The 23,539-nt window shown below is 43.7% G+C and overlaps 1 protein-coding gene across 2 annotated transcripts; it reads left to right on the forward strand.

Moving 5' to 3' along the window:
• The first annotated feature begins 500 nt into the window (after positions 1-500).
• LOC147620790 (glutamate receptor 3.5-like) lies at positions 501-23,307 on the forward strand. Of its 2 annotated transcripts, none has more exons than XM_086825060.1 (6): positions 501-2,535; positions 2,722-4,082; positions 11,340-11,620; positions 11,726-11,757; positions 11,864-11,998; positions 22,060-23,307. In XM_086825060.1, the coding sequence occupies exons 1-6, from the start codon at positions 2,262-2,264 to the stop codon at positions 22,077-22,079; spliced, it is 2,103 nt and encodes a 700-aa protein (XP_086681186.1). In that variant the 5' UTR covers positions 501-2,261; the 3' UTR covers positions 22,080-23,307. The 2 variants fall into 2 exon arrangements, with proteins under 2 accessions (XP_086681186.1, XP_086681185.1); XM_086825059.1 differs by having other exon boundaries at positions 509-2,535; positions 11,864-12,267.
• Positions 23,308-23,539: the final 232 nt, after the last annotated feature.

Genomic DNA, 23,539 nt, shown 5'->3' on the forward strand with positions numbered 1-23,539 from the left:
ATAATATTGGCCCTTTGCGAAAAATATTACTTCTTGGTGTGACATTATGGGGGAAGTGGTTTTCATGGTTCTTGATTTTATTTTCTTACCATCTCTTGGAAGTTGTATGCTTACATTCTTTCGTGAGTGATCGTGTTTCTTTTTTTGAAAACGATAAACCGGAAGGCCTTTATCGGAGAGGCCCATTGAAATTTAGGGTAGGTTCACAAGAAGGCACCGGGGACACCATTCCAAAAGGGTCCATGCTAATCAGGTCGAGTATTTTTGCCAACCCATTCACATCAGGTGAAGGACATGTGGAGGTATAGCCGACATGTACTGCCACCGTGAGGATAGCTTCGCCATCATTTTATTGGGTTTCCCCATGGGACAATTGCAAGCTTCACCCAATATAGATTGTGCCACTCTGTAGTTGACTATTGGACAGCTACATCCACATGTGTAGTTGTTCGTTGGCTGCTCTGACTCCCTTAGGTAGATGTCATTGAATAGTCCCCTCTACCCTAAGGACACCCACCCTTAGGACATGGGTTCTAAATAGTCCCCTCTACCCCGAGGACACCCACCCTTAGGACATGGAACGCACAGCCTTACTATCCTTATCAAAGTTAGCATTTTAGTTATTTTTCCTCATGAGAATCTTGGTTGGAATATTTTCTTTCCTTTACATAAAAAACATGGTTATAAATTATAATTATTGAGGCAATAAGGCCACCAAAATCTTTTTTTTATAAAAAAGTGATATAATTACTGGCTAATACTAACTTTATGGGAGATTGGATTACAAATCGTTTTTTTTTGAAGGTTGTAGCTTCATCATGGGTATCTATCTATCTATTCACGCAATAGCCAAAAAACTGTGAATTAATAAAATGCCACAAGTGGTATCAAAAGTCAAATTTAAGCTTTAATTAGGGATACAAACCCTGCTTTTTGAGAGAATTATTCGTGATGGTGGTGATGAGTCATGAGTCATGACTGCACGTTCGGACAAAAAGTACAGCTGCATTAAATAGAGGCTGTTCACACGCAGCTTCCCTGGCCACCTTGACCGTACGGTAAATATAGCCCTGGTCGTGCTTGTACTGGTCTAGACTCTACACTCCAAGGCTCAAGGCACAAGCCCCTCCCACTACCTGTAGCCTTCAAGCAGTAAAGACGCTCCCACCATAGCCATCAGGCCCATAGCTTTCGCTTTGCAGCAAGCAATGCCCACTTTTAACCTTAGCAAGCAATGCCTACAGCACAGCCACAGCAAGCAAAGTTTAGCTTTAAGATTCCATGTATTCTGTAGCCATAAGCATCTGCAGAGAGTCTCTCCTGGCTAAGCACAGCCCCCTTGCAAACTAGCCATAGCCATAAACCAAGGAATGTTTGCTACATAGAGAGCATCTTCCACTAGCTTCTCCAAGAAGCAGCCAAATCCTTTACAAACAAGAAGAAGACATTTTTTGGGTCACCTTGCCCTCGAGGCTGGAAGGATGCCATCTCTGTCTGTAGCAGGAAAGCAACAAACAACGCACGAAAAACAAGCAAAAAAGGGCACAGAAGAATCCCTGAGTAGTGGGTCATGCTGAATGATTTCTCCTTCCAAGCTACTTCTGTTTTTGCCACAGTGGATGTGATCATGTGGCCCGAGCAAAAAAGGGCACAGAAGAATCCCTGAGTAGTGGGTCATGCTGAATGATTTCTCTGTTTTTACCACAGTGCAGGCCCAAAAGCCACAGCGTTGCAGAAGGTGAAAAAGTGCAGTCCATATTTTGCATGTGGCCTAAAACAAGAGGGGAAATTTGAAAAGGTTTAAGGTGCTCATCATAGCTCGTCTCTTTCAGTATGTCACCTCTGCATAAGACATACTTGTCTACCATCTCTTCAGACATCTCCTCTCCTGCAGTAAAATGCAGAATCTTTAACCATTACACTTTGCAGTAGTATCTTTATTGTCGCCTGCACTCCATCAGAGGCTTCCAGTCCCTTTCCTTCATCTGAAGCCAACCCTTCCATTCACATTCTCCTTCCATCAAACATCAAAGGAAGGATGATTAGATCCATGCTTCCACTCAACACAGCTTCTGCAAGTGACAAGCTGATTCCCTGCCTGCAACAAACCTCTCTGGCCCTTTATATGTTCTCTTACAGTGGCTTTCTCCTGTCCAAGCTTTCCCTGTGGAGGATCACACATATACTGCCTTCATCTTTAATGCATCAGTGAGCTTGTAAATCCTCCTCTGATCGGCAAAGGGGGAAAGCAGGGTTGTGAAATGGTGGTCAGACCTTTCTACAGGTTGTGCCATACTGTTCTCCTTTGCACAGTGCTGCTGTGCTTTCTTCTCAATTTGGTAAGCACAAAGAATGTTTCAATCTTGAACATAGGTGCTTTAGTTTCTTATGAAACTGTCATCGGAAGAGTGGCCAAACAGGCTATAGAGATAGCTGTGGCTGACATAAACAGAAACAATAGCTTGTTGAATGGCTTGAAGCTTGTGCTGCACATGCTGGACACCAATTGCAGTGCCTTCCAAGGGGCTGCTGGTGGTAAACCTTCACACCTTATGCTACCCTCTATTTAAATTTTTTCATGATAGCATCAAATGTTATGGCTAATTGTAAAGTTTAGTGTGTTCTGATAGAACTTGCATAGAATAAACTCTCAGACTTGTGTACCTCTTGGACTGCCGTGCAATTATGAAGTTTGTATTGTGATTCTGTTGGTGTTTGCAGCAATGGAACTTTTGAAAAAAGAGGTAGTGGCAGTGGTAGGCCCTCAGTCTACTGCCGTTTCTCACTTTGTGGCACACATGGGAGGTGCTACACAAATCCCCCTTCTGTCATTTGCTGCAACAGATCCGGCTCTCTCAGAGTCCCAGTACCCATATTTCTTTCGCATAGCACATTCAGATGCTGTGCAGATGGAAGCCATAGCATCATTGATAGGAAATTATGGCTGGCGGGAGGTGGTTGCCTTGTACACAGATGACGATTTCGGAACTAATGGGGCTGCTGCATTGAGTGATGCCCTCGAGCCTGTAGGAGCTCGGCTTGTGCAAAAAGCGGCTCTTGTTCCTGGCATCAACAAGACTGGCATTGGCAACATCTTAATAGATCTTGCTGCTATGCAAACAAGAATTTTTGTGGTTCACATGCCCCAGAACCTTTCATTTGTGCTGTTTTCCGAGGCCAAGTACCTTGGTATGATGAGTGCTGGCTATGTCTGGATTGTTTCTGATTCAATGGCTGGAACATTGGGCTCTACAGAGGTGGATGCTAGTGTTTTTGACACACTACAAGGTGTAGTTGGGATACGGGGCTATTACGCACCAGATTCCCCTCAGCTTCAATCTTTTCTTTCCGAGTGGAAAAATCAGTCATTAGGGAGCAATGATACAGTTCAACCCAATCTTTATGGGCTCTATGCATATGATGCAATGTGGATGATTGCCCACGCCCTTGACAGCTACCTCAGGGATGGTCTCAACTTCACCTTTAAGGACCCTGTCTTTCCACCAAGTGATGCAGGAGGTGCTTCGGAGCTGGCTCAACTGAGGGTTTTCGAAGGAGGACCATTGCTCCGAACCCATATTTTACAGACAAAATTTGCTGGCACTTCAGGGCTTATACAAGTGAACTCAAAGGGTGACCTTATCCGATCCGCATTCGAGATTGTCAACATTGTAGGAGGGCAACTGCATGTGCTTGGGTACTGGACAAATGAGACACAATTATCCATCTCCCCTCCTGGGAGTGTGACTGATGCAAGCCTTGACTCCCTTGTATCTTTAGACTCTCAAGATTTTTCCTTTCAAGTTGTCTGGCCTGGAAATTCTACCGATACACCTCGGGGATGGGTTCTTCCAAAAAATGGCAGGCCTCTGAAGATAGCTGTCCCAAACAAGGCAGGCTTCAAGCAGTTTGTAAGCTGGTCCGGTAACTCCAGCAACGTCACATCATTCCATGGTTTCTGTTTAGAGGTCTTCCAAGATGCTCTCAAGTACCTGCCTTACAGTGTTCCCTACACCTTTGTCTTGTATGGGCATGATTCTACACCGGTCTATGATGATATGATTCAGCAATTAGCAAACAAGGTATGATTTGATTGCAAAATTTCCAAACCTTCTTTTTAAGGTTGAGATTTACTCAAGTTTGTATGGTTAGATTTTACCTACACAAGTTTAGTAGTTTGTCTTAGGTATGTGGTTGAATAGGTTGATATATCATGTTGAGAAGGCTGAAGCCCTTTCTTTGAAAAATAAAGCTTCTAGTGGATTATAAACCATCTTCACTTCTAAGTTCTCCTTTCTTCTGTCTTTTTTTTCTTGAGAAGAAAAGAAGAGAAAATGATTTTGTATGAAGAAGATTACAAAGCATTAGCCAAAGGGTAGATAGAGTGATCGGACATAGTTGAAAACCAAGAAATCACCCTACATGGAAAAGTTGAAGTAAATCCTCAAGGCAAATGTTGAGTTGATGCAAATCCTCGGTTTAACTGTTGCAAGAGCAGGAAGAAGTCCAATTGCAAATGAGTATCTGATTGAGCAAAGGTTGGAGCATAAAGAGCCAAGATTCCTTACACTGCATGAACGCAGGTGCCTGAGGAGATTGGGGGGAGACTGTAGAAGACTTGCTTATTCCTGTTCAACCACAAGTCCTTGAGAACCCAGCATCTAAGAAAAGCCAACTGGATTGGGCAGCAAGGCCATACTCACATGTCTGTCAAGCAACTAAGATGTCCAAAATAACTAGTGCATAAATGTGATCGTGGCCCAGGAAGAGACGTGTCATCAGAAAAGTTTAATGGTTGGACAAGATCACATAGCCAGGGAAATCAAAGAGGAGACCACCACAAGAAATACGCATTAATGAATTACTCGTCACTGCATTAGAGCCCTCCCAATGCAATAAGGACACCCTAAACCCCAAAACATTGTGCAGGACAGGAGGACTAATGATTTCTAAAAACATGGAACAATCAGCAAAACATTGGATGAGCAATTGAGACCCATCCAAAAGGAAGACACTGAACTCAGTTATCCCTGGCTGCTTGCTCCAAAACAACAATCAAAGGATGAGCAATAATGATAAAGAGTAGGTGAGTAAGTGGGTAATCCTACCTGACAATGATAAAGAGTAGGTGAGTAAGTGGGTAATCCTACCTGACAATCTGCACAACGGAAAAGAACCCACCACTTAGCTGTTTCATTGTAATCATTATCCACAATTGAGCGGGCCTTATGAAGCCATATTGTGAAGGAGAACACTTTTTGAAGAAGATGGGTCATTCTCAATGCCACCACCTTACAGAAAGCAAATAGCATTGTGATGGCCCTCCAATGAGGAAAAGTGGAGCATTCCACTCTTTAACATGCTAACTATGCGGAAGTGTAATTAATGACAATTAATGCTAAGCTATAGAGATTAATGCTAATCACATGCGCAATGATGACACAAAGAAGTAGAAGAGAGAGACTCTTTACCTTGCCTACTCTCACTGCATATAACTGAAACATAATGCATATACAATGATTGTTTAGATCTGTAGTAGATTTGGACACACTTGAATGCTGTGCAAAAGTACCATGCTATGCATAAATGATATATACTTGCTGTCCTCCTGTCGTGCGTTGATGAAACGCTGACATGGAGGCCCTCTGCTGAAGTAGATGTCAGGCTACTGCCTAGGGTACTGTGGCTGCAAACCACTATGCTCCTAAATGACCCTCGACATGCCCATTTGTAGGCTGCTACAGAGCTGGTCGGTTGGTAGGATTGGTTAGGGTTGTCCATTGGTTGACCCACAACCCAATAAAGTGCAAATATCTGTCCACACATGGTTGAGAAGAGGAATCAAAACTAGGTAGTGGCACTTTGGGTGCTGGCACCAAGAGAGAAAAGAGAGGGAGAGAGTCACCCATCTTCTGTACATCCATAATCGAGCGTGTAGTTTTTGTTTTCTTGAGCTTCACAAGCCCTTTTCTTTCCAATCAAGAGATGCCATGTGGCTGAACGTGCTTGCATCACATTTTTAAGAACGTTCTTATGCTGCCCAATAATATTAAGGTTTCATTTCTCACAAGTGGATGCGCAAATTGGGCCAGCCAGAAATGGGCTGCCCGGGCCCAAAACAAGCCTATTTCACATGCACTTTGCATGGCCTTTGTCTTGTGGGCTGTGGGCTGCCCACGCTGTTGCTGAAAGAGTGCACAGAGTGGAAGCAAGATATAGAGTGTAGTGATCTGAGAAGTGCAAAAGAGAGAGAGAGATATGAAGCAACTATGCTGAATATACTACAATGAAAGCAATCCCGAGCAAGAGACAAACTAGTCTCATAAGTGAGGGATACAAAAGACGACCAAGCTATGAAAAAGTGAGGAGGCAAGCCCACCTATAAATAGGTCATGAGGGCTGGCCGACTGGAGCAAAGCAACTGGCTAACTGGACAAACAAATGCTGGCTGATTGGAGATAAGTCACCTGACCTGGAAAAAATACCAGGAAAAATAGAGGTGGCCAGCCCACATCCAAGGGCCATAAAAGGGATCAAAAGGGGACACCAAACATGGGTAGAATTTGGAGATGAATATGCTAACACCCCCTCTCAGCACCAGATGCTGAACAAACTCCGAGAAGCCAAAGATGAGGAGCCAAGGAAGCCTGAGAAACCGGCTTAGTGAACAAATCTATTGCATTCTTTGTTGAAGGACAATACTCCAAACGCAAATCTCCAGCAAGAACCCGTTCACGAACATAGTGATATTGAATTTCAATGTGTTTCGTACAAGCATGAAACACAGGGTTCTTGGTGATAGCGATGCAACTCTAATTGTCACACCAAAGAAGAGTAGATCCAGTAGAAGGAAAGCCAAGTTCTTCCAATAATCTCCGCAACCAAATCGCCTCACATGTAGCATAACAAACTACAAGATACTTCGGCTCTGTAGAGGAAAGCGCTACAACAAGTTGCTTTTTATTGCTCCATGAAATGGCTCCTGACCCAAGTGAAAAAACACAACCGGTGGTCGAACGGCAAGTATCTGGATCTCCAGCCCAATCTGAATCAGACCATCCAAGAAGAGTGCACCCTTGGCCATAGAAGATGTCAACGTCCAAAGTACCACGCAAGTACCGAAGAACCTTGAGAGCACATCGCCAATGCTGCTGTACTTTTGCTGAGAGAAGAAAATACCCTTAGGGGTCTGCCAAATCTCAAAGCTAAGAAAATAATGCAAAAGGCCAAGATCCGTCATCTCAAACTCCGTCTCCAAAGCGTCCATGACTAAACGGATTCTCACAGAATAAGAACCTGTAAAAATGAGGTCATCAACATAGACCACAATGATGACAACTAACCTCCTCTCAAGGAGGATATAAAGGTTTATTTCTGCATGAGAATGATGTAGGCCAAGGTTCTGAAAGAACTCATCAATCCGCTGGTACCAAGTGCGCGGAGCTTGCTTCAGACCATACAAAGCTTTCTTCAGCCGGTACACGTGATCTTGTGTGCCTGGAACCTCAAATCCCGGCGGTTGATCAACATACACTTCCTGTGTAAGCTCTCCATTTAGGAAAGCCGACTTGACGTCCATCTAGAATACAGGCCATCTATGATGTCCTGCAAGAGCAAGAATGGTGTGAATAGTAGTCATCCGGGTCATTAGAGCGACGGTCTCATCGAAGTCGACTCTTTGCACAGCCCTTGGCAACCACCTCACCTTGTGCTTGTCCAAGTTGCCATCAGCTCGGTACTTCGTTTTGAAGATCCACCACACACCAATCACTTTACGTTGCTGTGGCCTAGGCACCAAAATCCAAGTGCCATTCCGTTCAATAGCATCGAGCTGTGCTTGTATAGTACGACTCCAAGGCTCATGTAAAAGAGCCTTGTCCATAGAAGTGGGATCAGAAGGACCATGAATAATAGAGGACATAAGAGCGTAGTTAACAAACATGTTGCTCTCATGAATTTGTTTGCCTGAAACTCTGGAAGATCGATGCTGAGAGAACCAAGCAAAGGAGCAGAAGGAAGCTCTCGTAACCCAGAATCACAAACTATAAAAAAATACCATCTAGGCACCAATATGCTCGAACTCGTTGAAGGAGAAGCAGAGTCATCATCATCATCATCATCTGATTGAGAATCCACAGCTGGAGGTGTAATAGAAGTAGGGGAAGGAGAAGGAGGTGGTGGAGGAAGAAGAAGCTCACCACCCCTCTCAAAAGATGCAGGAGTCTCGTCAAACACCAATCTGCAAGCTGCAACACTTTACACCAGTAATTCTGTACACTTTCTTGAAACAGCACCAAGATTTTACACTGCAACCTTCTTCTTACAATATTCCTTCAAGAACTCAAAAATTTGACAATCTAGGGTTTCTAACTTGAAGAAATAAGGGCTCTAAGGATTAATCTTTGAAAAAGTACGCTCCCTAGGTAAGATAATGCAAGAAATCACTCAAAACTGGTTGCTAAAGTTTTTGTAAATCCTAATTTTGAAAATGAAGAAAATTTTCCAGAAATCAAGATCAAGAAATTCAAAAAATCAAGCAGGACACGGAAGTGTATCCGAGAAAAGTCATGCGTTGAGACGTCAAGTCCAAGTTGGAGCGATGCTCCTTAGGCACACTTACATACACTGAGCAACTAAATACCCGCAAATGAACAACAGAGGGCTTCTCACCATGGAAAGTCTCATATGGAGTTTTATCTGGAAGAGCAACATTAGGAGACCTGTTCTGAATATAGACAGCAATAGAAGCCGCCTCAGCCCAAAAACGTTGAGGTAACGAAGAATGCTCAAGCATAGCACGGGCCATCTCCATGATGGTCCTATTTTGATACCATGAAAGAGTGCACAGAGCGGAAGCAAGATAAGCACTAGAGTGTGCCGATTCGAGAAGTGCAAGAGAGAGAGAGAGAGAGAGAGAGAGAGAGAGAGAGAGAGAGAGAGAGATACGAAGCAACTATGCTGAATATACTGCAATGAAAGCAATCCCAAGCAACAGACAAACTAGTCTCACAAGTGAGGGATACAAAAGATGACCAAGCTATGAAAAAGTGAGGAGGCAAGCCCACCTATAAATAGATCATGAGGGCTGGCCGATTGGAGCAAAGCAACTGGCCGACTGGACAAACAAATGCTGGCTGTTTGGAGAAAAGCCACCTGACCTGGGAAAAATACCAAGAAAAATATGGAAAAATAGGACATCCAAGGGCCATAAAAGGGATCAAAAGGGGACACCAAACATGGGCAGAATCTGGAGATGAATATGCTAACATCTGCCCACTGTGCATAATCTGCTCGTCTCTTGCCCTGTATGGTGCCCCATGTGCCCGGAACTTGGGCATTCAGCCCTAAATCTGCCCTAGGTATTCTAGGCATGGGGTTGTATCTGAGCTGCAGGACAACGCTCGACTTGACACCTCAAATGACCTAGACTTGAGGGCAATGGCAACCCCTTCTTGGACTAGGGCTAATAACATGCCTAGTGCTCAGCTGTACTCCTTTAGTGCTGTCTTTGTGGCACATTAGTACAATGGGTGCACAAGACACTTGTCCACACTTGCATGTCTGCCGAGTAACCAATGCAGCTGATACTACTGGAATTGGGTCCTTTCCAGACCAAGTAGCACAAGGAGCGGTAGCAAAAGGAGGGGTAATACCATTACCCATGATCTAATGATTATCCAAATCACTTCTGCCAGAGTTACTTGACATTGGTTTCAGAGAATTTTTAGACAGTGGTATCTCAAGCTATAACTTTGGACCTTCATATCCCGCATGGTGTATAATCACCTCAAGAATAAGTAGAACCATATAGGAAATAGGGTGATCTGTGATGCTGAGCAAAGGAATGAACTTTCCTTCTCCAAAGCTGCTGAAAGTCCCACAAGATGAAGGCACTGACAATTGCTGTTGAATGCTGAGTTTATGGGATGTTTCATGCGACTTCATGGGATGCAATATGTGTTCAAAGGGGGCTGCAGGGATACCGATTCAAGGAATGCTCAAAATAGGGGAAAGGGGGCCTTTTGTTTTGACATTTAGTAAACCAGCAAAAAAGGGGGCTGTTGCGTCTTTGCAACCCTTGTGAGCTGCTTCACCTTGGCAGCCCTGGGCTGTGTGAGGGCAAAAGGACAAAAGGACAAAATGTACGAGAGATCATAGCAAATCAACACAAGATGAAATGGGTGAATGAGTGTATGTATGATGGTGAATGAAATCATGTACAAGAGGCCCTTTGATGTGAGGTGACTGAGTAGTAGACCGGTGGAGAAGCAAAGACACGGTTGGTGATGAAGGCTCGCGTCGATGTGAGGCAAAGGCACTCCGAGAGGTGGTTGGTGTTGAAGGCTCGCGTCGGTGGATGTAGAGGCACTTTGAGGTGGTAGATATCGATAGTGGGCAGCGGAAGGTGAAGTGGTGCAGGCTCTGGTGGCAAGGGTGCTGCGATACCTGAGGGGTGATGAGGAGCAAAGAGGGCTGCTGTCCCGAACGGTGCAAGCTTTGGTGACGAGTTTGTTGCAATACATGAGAGGTGGTGAGGAGCAGAGAGGGCTGCCGTCTTGAGTGGTGCAGGCTCTGGTGATGAGGTGCTGCAATACTTGAGTGGTGGCGAAGAGCAGAGAGGGCAGCCGTCCCGAGTCGATGTCGAATTAGTAGAGAGGGCTGGCGTCCCAATGCCGAATGAAGATAAGCAGAGAGGGCTGCTGTCCCAATGATGTGAGATGGTGAGCAGAGAGGGCTGCTGTCCCAACGATGTGATGATGATGAAGCAGAGAGGCCTGCTGTCCCAACGATGTCGAATGAAGATGAGCAGAGAGGGCTGCTGTCCCAAGTCGATGGAGGATCAGGAGTAGAGAGTGGGCTGCTGTCCCAAGGTAAGCTACAAGAGAAAAGCGCTGATGTGACGGATGCAAAGAGGGTTGCTGTCCCAAGATGTGTTGCAGTAGGAAAAACGCAGATATGGTGAATGCAGATAGGGCTGCTATCCCGAGCTGTGCTGAGAGTAGAGAGGGCTGCTGTCCCAAGATATGACCTGTCCTCACTACACTCATGTCCTCTCTTACTTTATAAATAGGGTTCATATTGGCCTTATTATTTGCAAACCCTAACTTCAGTGTTCCTCAGTAGACATGGCACAAGCATCTGCCAATGCACTATCAGTATTAAGGGCACCAGCAAGTGAAAGGCTCTCCCACTTTTAGGTTTTGGTTCTCTATAAAATACGTGTATTCACGTGTTCTAGGATTTTAAGGCTTGTTAGGTTCACAAAAAGATTGGTTTAATGGTGCATCAAAAAGGTGGAAATGTCTTCTTACAATGGAGCCTTCATACATGCTGTGCAGGTGTATGATGCAGTGGTGGGCGATGTTACCATAACAACAAAACGAATGGAGATGGTGGATTTCACGCAGCCTTACACAGAGTCTGGACTTGTGGTGGTTGTGCCCATCAGGGATTCACATTCTAACTATGCATGGGCATTTCTGCGACCTTTTACACCAGCTATGTGGTTCACGACTCTAGCATTCTTTATCTTTACTGGGGTCGTAGTTTGGATGCTTGAACACAAGAAGAATCGGGACTTTCGAGGCCATCCCAAAAAGCAAGTTATAACTGTTCTATGGTAAGCTGTCCTCAATATTATACTGCAAAAACGCAGGGCAAATTGTCCGATTGCATTTTGCATAACTATGGCTTGATGGCATAGCTGTTTCTTTACATCATGCAGGTTTACTTTCTCAACCCTCTTTTTCTCTCAGAGTGAGTGCACACTTATCCCCCATAAAAGGTCGAAGTGGTTCTATAGAAGTGCTTCTGTAATGGATCTTATCTTGACATGTCTAACAGAAGATATGGCTCTTTTCAGGAGAGAAAACAAATAGCACATTTGGAAGGTTTGTCATTATTATATGGTTGTTTGTGGTTCTCATCATCACGTCAAGTTACACAGCCAACTTGACCTCAATCCTGACAGTGCAGCAGCTCACTCCTACCATTCAAGGTATTAGCAGCTTGCAAGCTAGCAATGTTCCCATTGGCTATCAAACTGGGTCCTTTGCGAGAGACTACCTGATAAGCCTCAACATAGCAAAAGAAAGACTAAAGCCTCTTCCTACAATGGCTGCTTATGCTGAAGCCCTTAACTTGGGTCCCAACAGAGGAGGCGTTGCTGCTATTGTTGATGAGCTTCCTTATGTGCAAGTCTTCTTGGGCACTCAATGTGGCTTCACCATAGCTGGCCAAGAGTTTACTAAAGGAGGATGGGGTTTTGTAAGTACTTGTAGTCGCTTTCTCTGCAAAAATTTCCTGAATTCTGTTTTGTCAGTCCAATAGGGGCTGTTCCATAGCTTGATTCTCTTTGATCTGTTTATCTGATATGTTTTTGTCCACACAGAGGTTGGTATATTTACACTCGTTTTTTTTCCAAGTTTTTCAATAATCAGAAAAAATCATTGTTTTGGAGCCAGTTAGCTTTGGTTCTGAATATACAAACATCCATTGCAGCCTCACCCAAGCTTTGGATTGGTACTCACAATAGAGTGTCCCGTGGGTTGACACTCTGTATGTAATATACTAAGTTCTCACTATGCGGAAGTGTAAAGAATGATTGCTACAGCTGACAGGCCTATAGGCCATGCCCAGCCAGGCAGCAGGTAATAGAGGCTGTCCCACAGCCATGTGCAAGCTGGAACAACAGTCTGGACAGCAGCCAGCACATGTGCAAGGTGGCCAGCCGGTCAGCAGTGTGAAAAGCTGCTTTATTAGCATTTAATTCAGGTTTGACCTGGTCGTGGGGTTTCAGCAAACAGGCCGACCCCTGTAGAGGCAACTGACCAGCAGTTTGAAGGGGTATAAATACCTAGCATAGAAATCAGTCATAGCATCTCATTATTCACAAGTGTTGCTGCGTTCCAAGGGCCAGGACAGCCACGGTGAAGAAGTGCACGTCAAGAACCAGTCTTTATTTCCAGATTTACATCATTCTAATAAGGCAACTACACCATTCATGGTGGGGGGCCTACAGAGGGTATTCGGGACCCAATTTTGTCCTCTTCTCCCTCTCTCTCTCTCTCTCTCTCTCTCTCTCTCTCTATTTTCCGCACATCTTCTTCTATGTGGTGTGTAATATTCATCGTGAATGATTGCTGAATTCTGAACATTGAAGTTACCGATTCTTCAACCGAGATTCCACATATTACATTGGTATCGAAGCCTTCTTCAAGTGTGAAGATTCAGCCAGATTCACATCATTCTAATAAAGCAAATACACCATTCGTGGTGGGGGCCCCACAGAGGGTATTCGAGACCCAATACTGTGTCTTCTTCTCCCTCTCTCTCTCTCTCTATTTTTCTGCACATCTTCTTCTATGTGGTGCGTTATATTCGTCGTGAATGATTGCTGAATTCTGAACATTGAAGTTACAGATTCTTCCGCATGTTACACCTAAATACAACCTTGCTATCAAATCCCTATATAAAGGCAAGTCAAGGGTCATTCCAAGCATTTAAAGACAGAGATTGCACAGCCAAGACCAAGGGCATGTAGTCACAACATTTGGATCGGCGAAGTACACCTCCTGTGGAGGAACAGTAAGGCAGTAAGCATGGTGTTCATCTATAGCATTCACAATCCATAATTTACTGTAATTTCATTCATTTAGTAATGTAGTAGGTTAGGTAAAGAGTCTCTCTCTACTTTTCAAGTCATTGTGCAACACCATATTTGTTGGCCCCTTGGGGTGGCACAATGTCTACCCCTTGCCCATTCAAGGGATGGAACATCCCCTTCTTGGGATAGCCGTAAGGGCTGGCCGCGTCCTACATGCAAACTACATGCAATTCCTATAGACACCTGGTGTCTGGTTGCAAACCCAACACTCAGATCATTTGACATCATTCCAGAGGGAGACTCACAGTATGGACTGGCACTGCTTCATGCGCAAGACAATGCACACTTGACCTCGGACGCATAGAGTGGAACCCTAGCTGACTCGTCCACAGGACTGGGCCCACGTGGGACCAATTTCCACTCTAGGTCTTACATCTTCTTGTTCAGATATGTCCATGTGGCATCCAAGCGTGGGATGCACGTAACATCCCCTTTTGCTTAACTTGACGGAAGCTGCATAGCTTCCAAATAGTCTGTCAATAAAGCTGGATAGTCTTCAAAGAATTCCTTGTTAAGCCATACTGTTTCGTGGGTCCCTCATTTCTGAAACTTCGTGAGGTGCTGTCCTTGTCTTCGGCTTGAGCCATGCTTGAAGCGGTGCAAAAGGATCTGTTCTGGAACCATCACTTCAGTTTCATCAACTATGTCTAGTTTCACTTCGTCTTTCACTTCTAAAGGGATTGGACCTACATATGGTTTTAGCCAACTGACACGGAACACATTGTGCATAGTTTGGCTCGGAGATAGCTTCAACTTCATTGACACCTTGTTGATCTTTCTTTGGATAGGAAAAGGTCCGAAGCTCTTGAATGATAATTTTGGGCATCACTTGCCCACTTGTTTTAGTCTTTGCTTCATAAACCCAATCTTCTTTTGATAACTTCACAAGTGTTCGGTCTTTGTTGGCCCATCGAGTGTAGGCATCTTGCGCTTTAGTCAACCTGTCTTTTATTGATTCCAAAATCTTCTGGTAAGACTCCATTCTCTTCCGGTATTGAAGACGAGGTTTTGGTCAATAGTGGACTTAAATGGTCTTCCAAACATTGCTTCATATGGAGTCCTGCCAAGAGCTGAAGAAAACTGCTTGAACTAAAGGCAAATATGATTCCCACTTACCTTGCTGATCGTGGACATGACACTTAAACACATCAAAGGTCAACTGGTTGTAGATTTCTATTTGGCTATCAGTCTGGATAAAATGCACCGGATAAATTCAGTTTAGTACCAAAATTATCAAACAATGCTCTCCAGAAATGATTGACACCATGATCCTAGGGATCCCGCTAATCGAGTACCAATCTTGAATAAATAAACGGGCAACGTCTTCGGCGGTCACATTGGCCCTGCCTGGATAAGCATAACAAATTTGCTAAATCTATCAACAATAGTTAAGCATTGCGTATTACGCTTACCTGGATTGGAAGGTAGATTTGTGACACAGTCCATCGATATATCTTGGAAAGGTCCTTCGAGAATTGGTAAAGGCTGTAGCAATTCTATCTGCTTTCCACGAGGAGCTTTTACTTTCTGACAAATGTCACACTGTTGCAGATAAATGAACACATCTTGCCTCATTCTTGGCCAATAATATTGCCTCTCTAGCTTCTCTAGAGACAAATTCATGTCCGAGTGACCTCCAATGATAGCATCATGGGCGCCATGGAGAAGAACTGCCTTGAACGACTTCATGACACAAAGTCGGCCTCTGTAGGAAAGCCAACTATCTCGTATCAAAAAGTCGACTATCTCGTATCAAAAAGTGGCATGGTCCTTCGTGTGCTTCATGTCATCTAGTCTCATACCAACAAGGTGTACCCATCCAATGCATGTTCCCACTGTGTACTGAATTTCTTGAAATTCGTGTGCTTCATGTCATCTAGTCTCATACCAACAAGGTCGAGTCTAGTGGTCTGAATCAATGTCACTGTTTCTCTCCTGCTCAAAGCATCGGCCACGAGGTTGGCCTTTCCTGGAAGGTGCTTGATCATACCACCAAATTGTTGGAAGATTTGGCTCCAGCGGTGTTGACGGTCACTCCACTGTGCACTTGGCAGCATTGTTTGAATCTAGTGTAATGCACTGATAGTCAGTGCGAACCTCAAATTCACAGCCATAAAGGAAATGCTTCCAATGTTTCAAGGCCTGAATAACTGCTAGGAGTTCTCGATCGTAGATCGAGTAATTCTTTTTCGCAGACAGTGGCAATAACTTACGAGACATGTAAGGCTACTGGATGACCATTCTATTGTAACACACCTCTAATCGCGAAGTTACTTGTATCGGTGATTACTTGGAACGGCTTGTTCCACGAGGCAAGTGCTAGAAAAGGCGCTTGTGACAAAGCCACCTTGAGGTTCTTGAATGCCTCCAATGCTCGTAGAGTCATTTGGATCCACTGCCTTCTTGTCTTGACACTCTTTAGCAGATTAGTGAGATCCGCCGAGAGGTCAGAAAATCTATCTATGTGGGTGGAGTATGCTTGGCATATACCTACAAAGAAACTAATGACTTCCCAATTGACAATCTCGGTCACCTTGGCTAGATCAAGTTAGATGCCCTCAGCATTGATTATATATCCAAGGTAGTGAACCTTGAACAAATAAAATTCCGACTTCTTCTCATTGACGTGGAGCTCGTTGCTTTCCAGCAACTTCAAGACTTTCTTCACATCAATGTCATGCTACTCAATCGTAGCTGAAAATACTAGTATGTCATCCAAAAATATGAACACACACTGTCCAATCAAGTCCCTGAAAATATGCATCATCATGCGATTGAATGTGGCTGGGATGTTCATCAAGCGGAAAGGCATGACCACAAATTCATAGTGAGCCCGTTCGTATGGAAGATTGTCTTGGGGATGTCCCCCTCAACAATTCTCACTTCGTGGTACCTACTCTTCAAATCTAGTTTCAAGAACACCTTGGCCCTATTCAACCTCTCGTGAATATAATCTATTCAAGGTATCAAGAACTTACTCTTGGTAGTTACCTTATTGAGTGTACGACAATCGACACACAATTGAGAAGAAGCATCCTCTCGTGAATATAATCTATTCAAGGTATCAGGAACTTACTCTTGGTAGTTACCTTATCGAGTGTACGATAATCGACACACAATTGAGAAGAAGCATCCTTGGAAAAAAGTGCCTTGGTCCATTATCAGCCTACGTCCACACATCACTATCATATAAATGGCTAGAAGCTGCCTCCTTGAATTGCTCCTCCGAATTGGAATAAGTCTCCTCCTCGAATTGCTCCTCTAGTTCTAAAGATCCCTCCTCCTTGGATTGCTCCTCCAAGGTCCTCGGACAATCCTTTGCGATGTTCTAAGTGGAGTCACAATAAAATCATTGTCTAGCAGCCATCTTGGCACGATGCTCTTCAGGGGTGAGGCGAGTCACCGAGGCTCCCTATGTTGCCTTGTCCTTAACATCCTTGGCCTTGGATAGATTTGTGCTTGCATTCTCAATACTCCCCCTCAAGCTCAAATCTATTTGATGGACTCCCATTTGATGTCTAAAATACTCAAACTTGTCCTTGCCCAATGCTTTGGTGAAAATATTTGCCAGTTCACTTGTTTGCACATAAACCAAATCAACATCTCTTGGAGTCACCTTTTTCCTCTATGAAGTGATGGTGAACTTCTATGCGCTTAGTCCTTGCATGAAACACTAGGTTATGTGCTGATTATTCCTTCCATGTCCTCTACCTCTTTGGCCTTCTCTTGACCTGTCATCTTTGTCTCTGTTCCCCATGACAAAGGGTTGTTCTCCAATGGCTTGTAGTCTTTGCCAAGACCATGCAAGGTGACCAAAACAAGGCCATCATCATCTACAAACTACATCAATGGATCCTAATTGATCCACAATCCTTTTAATTTTGAAATGGTGGGTAGTTGTCCCTCATAGATATGGATGTCTCAAATGGCTCATAGTCTTTGCCAAGATCATGCAAGGTGACCAAAACAAGGTCATTGTCATCTACAACTACATCGATGGATCCTAACTGATCCACAATCTTTTTAATCATTTTTGCACAGAGAACCCTTGCTACTTTTATGCAGTTCTTGCTTCAGCAGTAACTTCCTTAGCTTAGAAGAAGAATCAAACACGTTGGCCAATGCATTCCATGTATCTTCAGGAGTGTCTACAACTTGTGTGCGTCCAATCATTCCAACCCATCAGACACACTAATGGATATGTAATGTAAGCCGTAACACTTGCATCAATCTGATACCCCCATGCTGTGTGCGAAACACTAGACACTTGGTTTTGGAAAAAAATCCAAAGAGTCCCTACTTCTAGACTGCATTCGAAGGCTTATGGGATCACCCTTAACATTCAGGAAGCTTTTAGGTGGAGGTTGTGGCACTCGTACAGGGAAATGAAGGTATCCTCTTTTATCTGGCCTTCTCTACATGGTGGACTTTCCACCAACCAATGGAGATCTGTCATCGGCGCTAGCCCAGCTTGTCCTAGATGTGCAGGAGCTTCAGAGACAGTTTACCATTGCTTATGGTAGTGCAGGGAGGCACAGATGATCTGGACTACAATAGCACACCTTTTTGGAAGGATGAGGAGAGACACCAACATTTGTTTTGGTGCTAATGTTTGGTTGACATAGTTGGGCCCATAAATCAGGTTTGAAGGGAATGAAAGAGATATGATCATGCGGGTTACCCAGGGAGTGGGTCGGCGGTGTCATCTTTAGGACATGCCAGAGTTAGGCTACGTACCTCCAGCACATAGGTTGGACATTGCGTGAGAGATTATTGCTAGCATCACAACGTGGCACATCTGGAAGGCTAGATGCACTGAGGCCATGGAGGGCACTTTGGTTTATGATACCCAGTGCATTTGCACGATTTGGTCTGATATGATCACACTCATGACCACTTGGGCCAAGATTCAGGAATCTTCGAGGGCTGCGGAAAGAAAATGTGGCTAATTTATGAGAGAATGGGATCATGGCATTTTTTTGCACTTGATCTCATATGGGGCCTTGCTAGCAACACAAGGCACTTGATTGGTTGAGATTTCTCCCTTGCTTGGTCTAAAATCTTCCTTTTTTGTAAAAAAATTTCATACTTAATAGAAGTCTCTTTTTTGGGAAAAAGAAAGATCTGTCAACTTCCAAAGATGCCTATGAGAAACTGACACCACATAGAGGCCGGAATGGGCCGACCCCCCCCCCCCCCCTCCCCCCCCACTTCCCCCCTTGGAGTATTTTATTACCCAAGGAGAATAATATCATGTACAAGCTTTGAGGCCCTTACTCTCCCCACGGAGATGCCGGATTATCCATATACAAGTGCCATAACATAGCCCAACACGAGACTACCAAGCCGAAAGATAGGTTGTAGAAATGTCGGGCCAATACTATAATCTATATACCTCCGTGTGGGTATTGATTCTTCCCCAAAAACGACGGGTCTTCATGCAATAGAGTTGGTACAGCAAGTACAACGCTCCATTCAGCGTGGTTGGTACAGTGGTTGGTACAATCGGTACGATGGTTGGTACAGCAGGTACAACAAGTACAAATGTTGGTATAGTAGGTACAGTGGCTGGTACAATTGGTACAATGGTTGGTATAGTAGGTACAACAAGTACAAGGATTGGTACAGTCAGTACAATGGTTGGTACAGCAGGTACAAGGGCTAGTACAACAAGTACAAATGCTGGAAATCATAATAAATGATTAAATACCCTTGTCTTCAGTATTTCTTCGCGATGGAAGCCTCCAAAACAATCCTCAACAGTCGGTATTCTTCATGGGCAGCCTTCAAGAGAGAGAGAGAAAGAGAGTAGCCATCATTAGGGAAGCCTGTAACGGTGGTAGAGGCTAGTGTGTAGCAAGAGAGCCTCTATTAATGAAGAGAGGGCTCCAATTTATAGATTTGGGCCTCCCATGAGCTAAAATGGCAAGAGAAGGCTACAATGACAAGTGGAGAGCCACACAATAGCTGAAGTGACAAGTGTGAGGCCACTTGTCTCATTTTGATCCACTTTCTAACAAGTGTCAGGCCACTTGTTTCAGTTTGGTCCACTTTCTTGCCACATGTCCCAATCTAAGAGATGGGTCCTTCCATAAACTTTACCTCTAAAAATATCCCAACTAGTAGACATTCTGTAATAGGCACTTTCCAACTCTTGGTATCTGCTCAATTTGAGATGTAATGACGCGAACAGAATTTTCATCGGAGTTGGGCCAAAAATAGCAACTCTCCTAAATTTTAGGAGTGTGGTCTTTTGTATTCTAGGATAATCTCCCATTCCCAAAGCTTGTACTTTTCAAATATTTAGACATCCTGGAGTCCACTAGACCCCTTTCATATTGGGAAATGTCCAGGCTGGTGATAGGTCATAACCTACTTCAAAGAAGAAGGGCGGCGGATCAAGAACAAAGAAGAAGGGGGAGACAACTCCTTCACAAAGAAGAACTTCAAAGGTATAAAGTGTGCCCTTTGTGGTAGGACTAATCATGCAGAGAAGGATTGCTATTCCAAGAAGTCGTGCAAACATTGTGGGAAAAAACAATGAGAAGAGCTGCTTTCACAGAAAAGGCAGATGCCAATATCATTGAGGAGAAAGTGCTTTTCAAAGAGGAAGCTAACTTGCATGAAGAAGACTCGGCCTTTAAAGTCCATTGTGTGTGTGTGTGTGTGTGTTTTTATGTTGTGTGTGACTTGATCCCTTGTTTATCCTTACCCATGGGAGATCCCATAACTGGCTTGTGAAACTAGAGCCATGTGATTTATCCTTGACTAGGAAAATTGGCATGAGAAACCATGAGCCTACATTTATCCTTGACATAGTATGAGGTAATCTGTTGAGGGAGGTTTGTTGGGAATCAAGGTCTTACTTGTGTGTGAACCCACTCTTATGAGTGTAACTATTTATTTGTGTGTGCACGACCTCTTAGGGTATGAATAATATGGAGATATTTATCTATGTGTTTGACACAAGCATTGATGTCATTGGGGCAATCTTTGTAACCTATAAAGATACTTATACTTCATTGAATCTCTAATGCATTTGTACTTCCCTTCCTCTCTAGTGCATTTGTACGTCCCCCCCTCCCTCTCTCATTCTCTCTATCCAATGCCATAGCCATGGCCATGGCCCTGTACCCCTTCAAGTCCCCATAGCCCAATGCACTACTCTCCCCTTGTACCATCAAGCTCAAGTGGTAGAGATGTTTGATCAGGACCAGGAGGTCTTGGGTTCAAAGCCCCACATGGTTCTTCCTCGGCAGCATTGCCTATGGGTAGATAAAAAGCGCCTACAGGGGGGCGCATACGAACAGTGAAAAATGGTAACAACGAGAGGATCCTTAGCCTTACAAATGTGTGAAATTTACAGACATGCTTACAAATGTGACATTGGTAACAAGTGGGTAAAGGCAGTGATACCTGCCTACCCAACAACACCTATGTTCTACCTAATGTGTTTTGTGAGATGGTGGTAGGTATCAATATCACCCCTTCACATTTGGAGAGTGTTGATCCAATTGCAGTGCCAACAATTTGTCTACTTCACTCTTAAGTCCTCTTTATCATGATTGCTACTGTATGTAGTACTGCAAATGGTCAAAACTTGAACCAGTACAATGATGTTGTCATAATGAACTGGGGTTTTGGGTTTGCTAGCTTATGCTTTACTCTCTGGATATGCTTCATGATAATACTCAGTAGTGAGTTCTACCATTGTATCTGTGTGCAAACCTGGTCTAGCATTTTGAGAGCCCAATGCACTCCTCTCCGCCTTGTACCATCGAATGAGCTGTGTAATTAATGTTGTTTAATAGCTTAATGGATTTTGTGTCAAATAGGAGGTTGCTGAAGCTGGCACCTACATTGGATAGGGCCAATTTCCACACGGGGCAGTTTTTGGGGTGGTTGACAACCAATTGTTCCAAAACAGCAAGCAAATCCTATGTGTTTAGCTTGCAATTACACAATTGTGGGTGATTTTGTCCTCTTAGAGTTTATATCTCTTCAAAATTGAAACTGGTTCTGAATTCAAGCATTCGTGAAAAATGGGTCATAGTTGTGAGTAGGGGCTGACTTGCATTAATACCCAACGAGCTTCATTGCATACATTCAATAAAAGAAAATTTTTCTGAGTTCCTTAAGCCAAGGTGGTTCTTAAGTCAAAGGGGTAAATAAGGGTTCATGAGTATAAGACAGAAGTGTAAATATTCTTAGTGTAAATGTACAAGTAGGGGAGATGTGAAATACCCTTAGTGTAAATGTACAAGTAGGAGGGGTGTGTGCGTGTGCGTGTGTTATCAAACGTGCACATGCTGCTCCTCTGTTACTCCTGGAAATTTACTTTGGAATCACAAGTTTTTCAAGATCACAATTAACATGCTATATGAAAATTTCAGGCTTTCCCGAAGGACTCTGAGCTGGCTATTGACATGTCAACAGCCATTCTCACCCTGTCAGAGAATGGACAACTGCAAAGGATTCATGATGTATGGCTAACAACAACTCAATGTGGCTCAGATGGCAGTCAAGTTGAATCCAGTCAGCTAAGTTTGAGCAGCTTTTGGGGCCTCTTTTTAGTCACTGGGTTGGCATCAATAGCAAGCGTTCTCATCTACCTAATCAGACTACTGTTGCAATTCTCCCGAAATGGTGCTGCCATTGATGGACCTAGCAGGTCCTTGTCGTCTCGGAGTGCAAGGTTCATCAAATCTTTTGCTTCATATGTGGATGAGTCGGGGATCCAAATGCCTGACCAAAAAGGGTCTGCTCATGTTCAGAAGAAAAAAAAGCAGAAGGTTGCCCATCATCGTCCAGATCAGACGACTCTTCATATAAACACTCAAGAATCCCAACATGTGTCTTTGTGATAAGGGGTGGTGGTTCCCATCAATTTCTCCATTCTCTTCATTTAAACACTGATTCATGATAAGGGGTGGTAATTCCCATCCTGTTCTCCATTGTCAACCATGGATACATGTTGGCAATTGTTTATTTCAGAGAGTGTTTTACATGCCAAACTGGGTAAAGCACTAACTGTACTCAGAGGAACATACACCATTCTTAGGTACTACATCAAGTTTGCATCACACCAGTTGATACCACCCACTTCATCGCCTTCTCTGTGCCACCGTCGGCATGGGGCCGCTTGATAGATCTTGGAGGGTGGATGATTGCTTCAGGGGAAAGGTGGAAGGAACCTGAAATCATATAATATAGTATCTACTGGATGTGTACACAATAGGTACTATCTAGGTTTACAAGGGCATAAGGATACTTGCACTAGTTGATACTATTCACAAGGTTTTGCAGAAGAATCTTCAGCAAAGTATGGAACAACACATAGCTTGGTCCATTGACATAGTAAAACTGTTCATATATTTGCTTGTTGACCCCTCACTTAAGAGGAAAGTGATTGCCATGTTGGTAAGCTGCCAAATGAGCAGCAGCACTATGCCATTTTTCCCATCATGACAAGAATTGTTAAGTAATTTGTTGCGAATTGGAGGTTGGTAATTTGAGGCTGCTTGGGGGGCAGCAGACCCTTCAAAAAAAAGGCATAATGTAAGGTTCTTTTACAGGAGGATGATCTGTAGCTGGTTGATAGTGTTAGAAAATCTAATAAGAATTGCAATAAATTTAAAGTACAACTTATGACATATAATGAGTATAAATTTGTGACCCTACAATTAGTCTACACCCTAGATTGACTGTCAAGAATCAAGGTTGAAGGATTTGTAGTGGTGCTTATAAGTTAAGTCAAAAGAAGGAAAGGTTTGTATTTACATATTTTCAAATGATCGCTTTTTTACTTTTGGGTCCCCCTCTAGTCTCTATATTATCTTAAGGAAGAGTTTCACAAACTTGCCATGTGGCAAG

The sequence above is a fragment of the Cibotium barometz genome, chromosome 31 (genome assembly GCF_041138505.1).
Source record: "Cibotium barometz isolate CiBa-2024 chromosome 31, ASM4113850v1, whole genome shotgun sequence".
Classification (NCBI taxonomy): domain Eukaryota; kingdom Viridiplantae; phylum Streptophyta; class Polypodiopsida; order Cyatheales; family Cibotiaceae; genus Cibotium; species Cibotium barometz.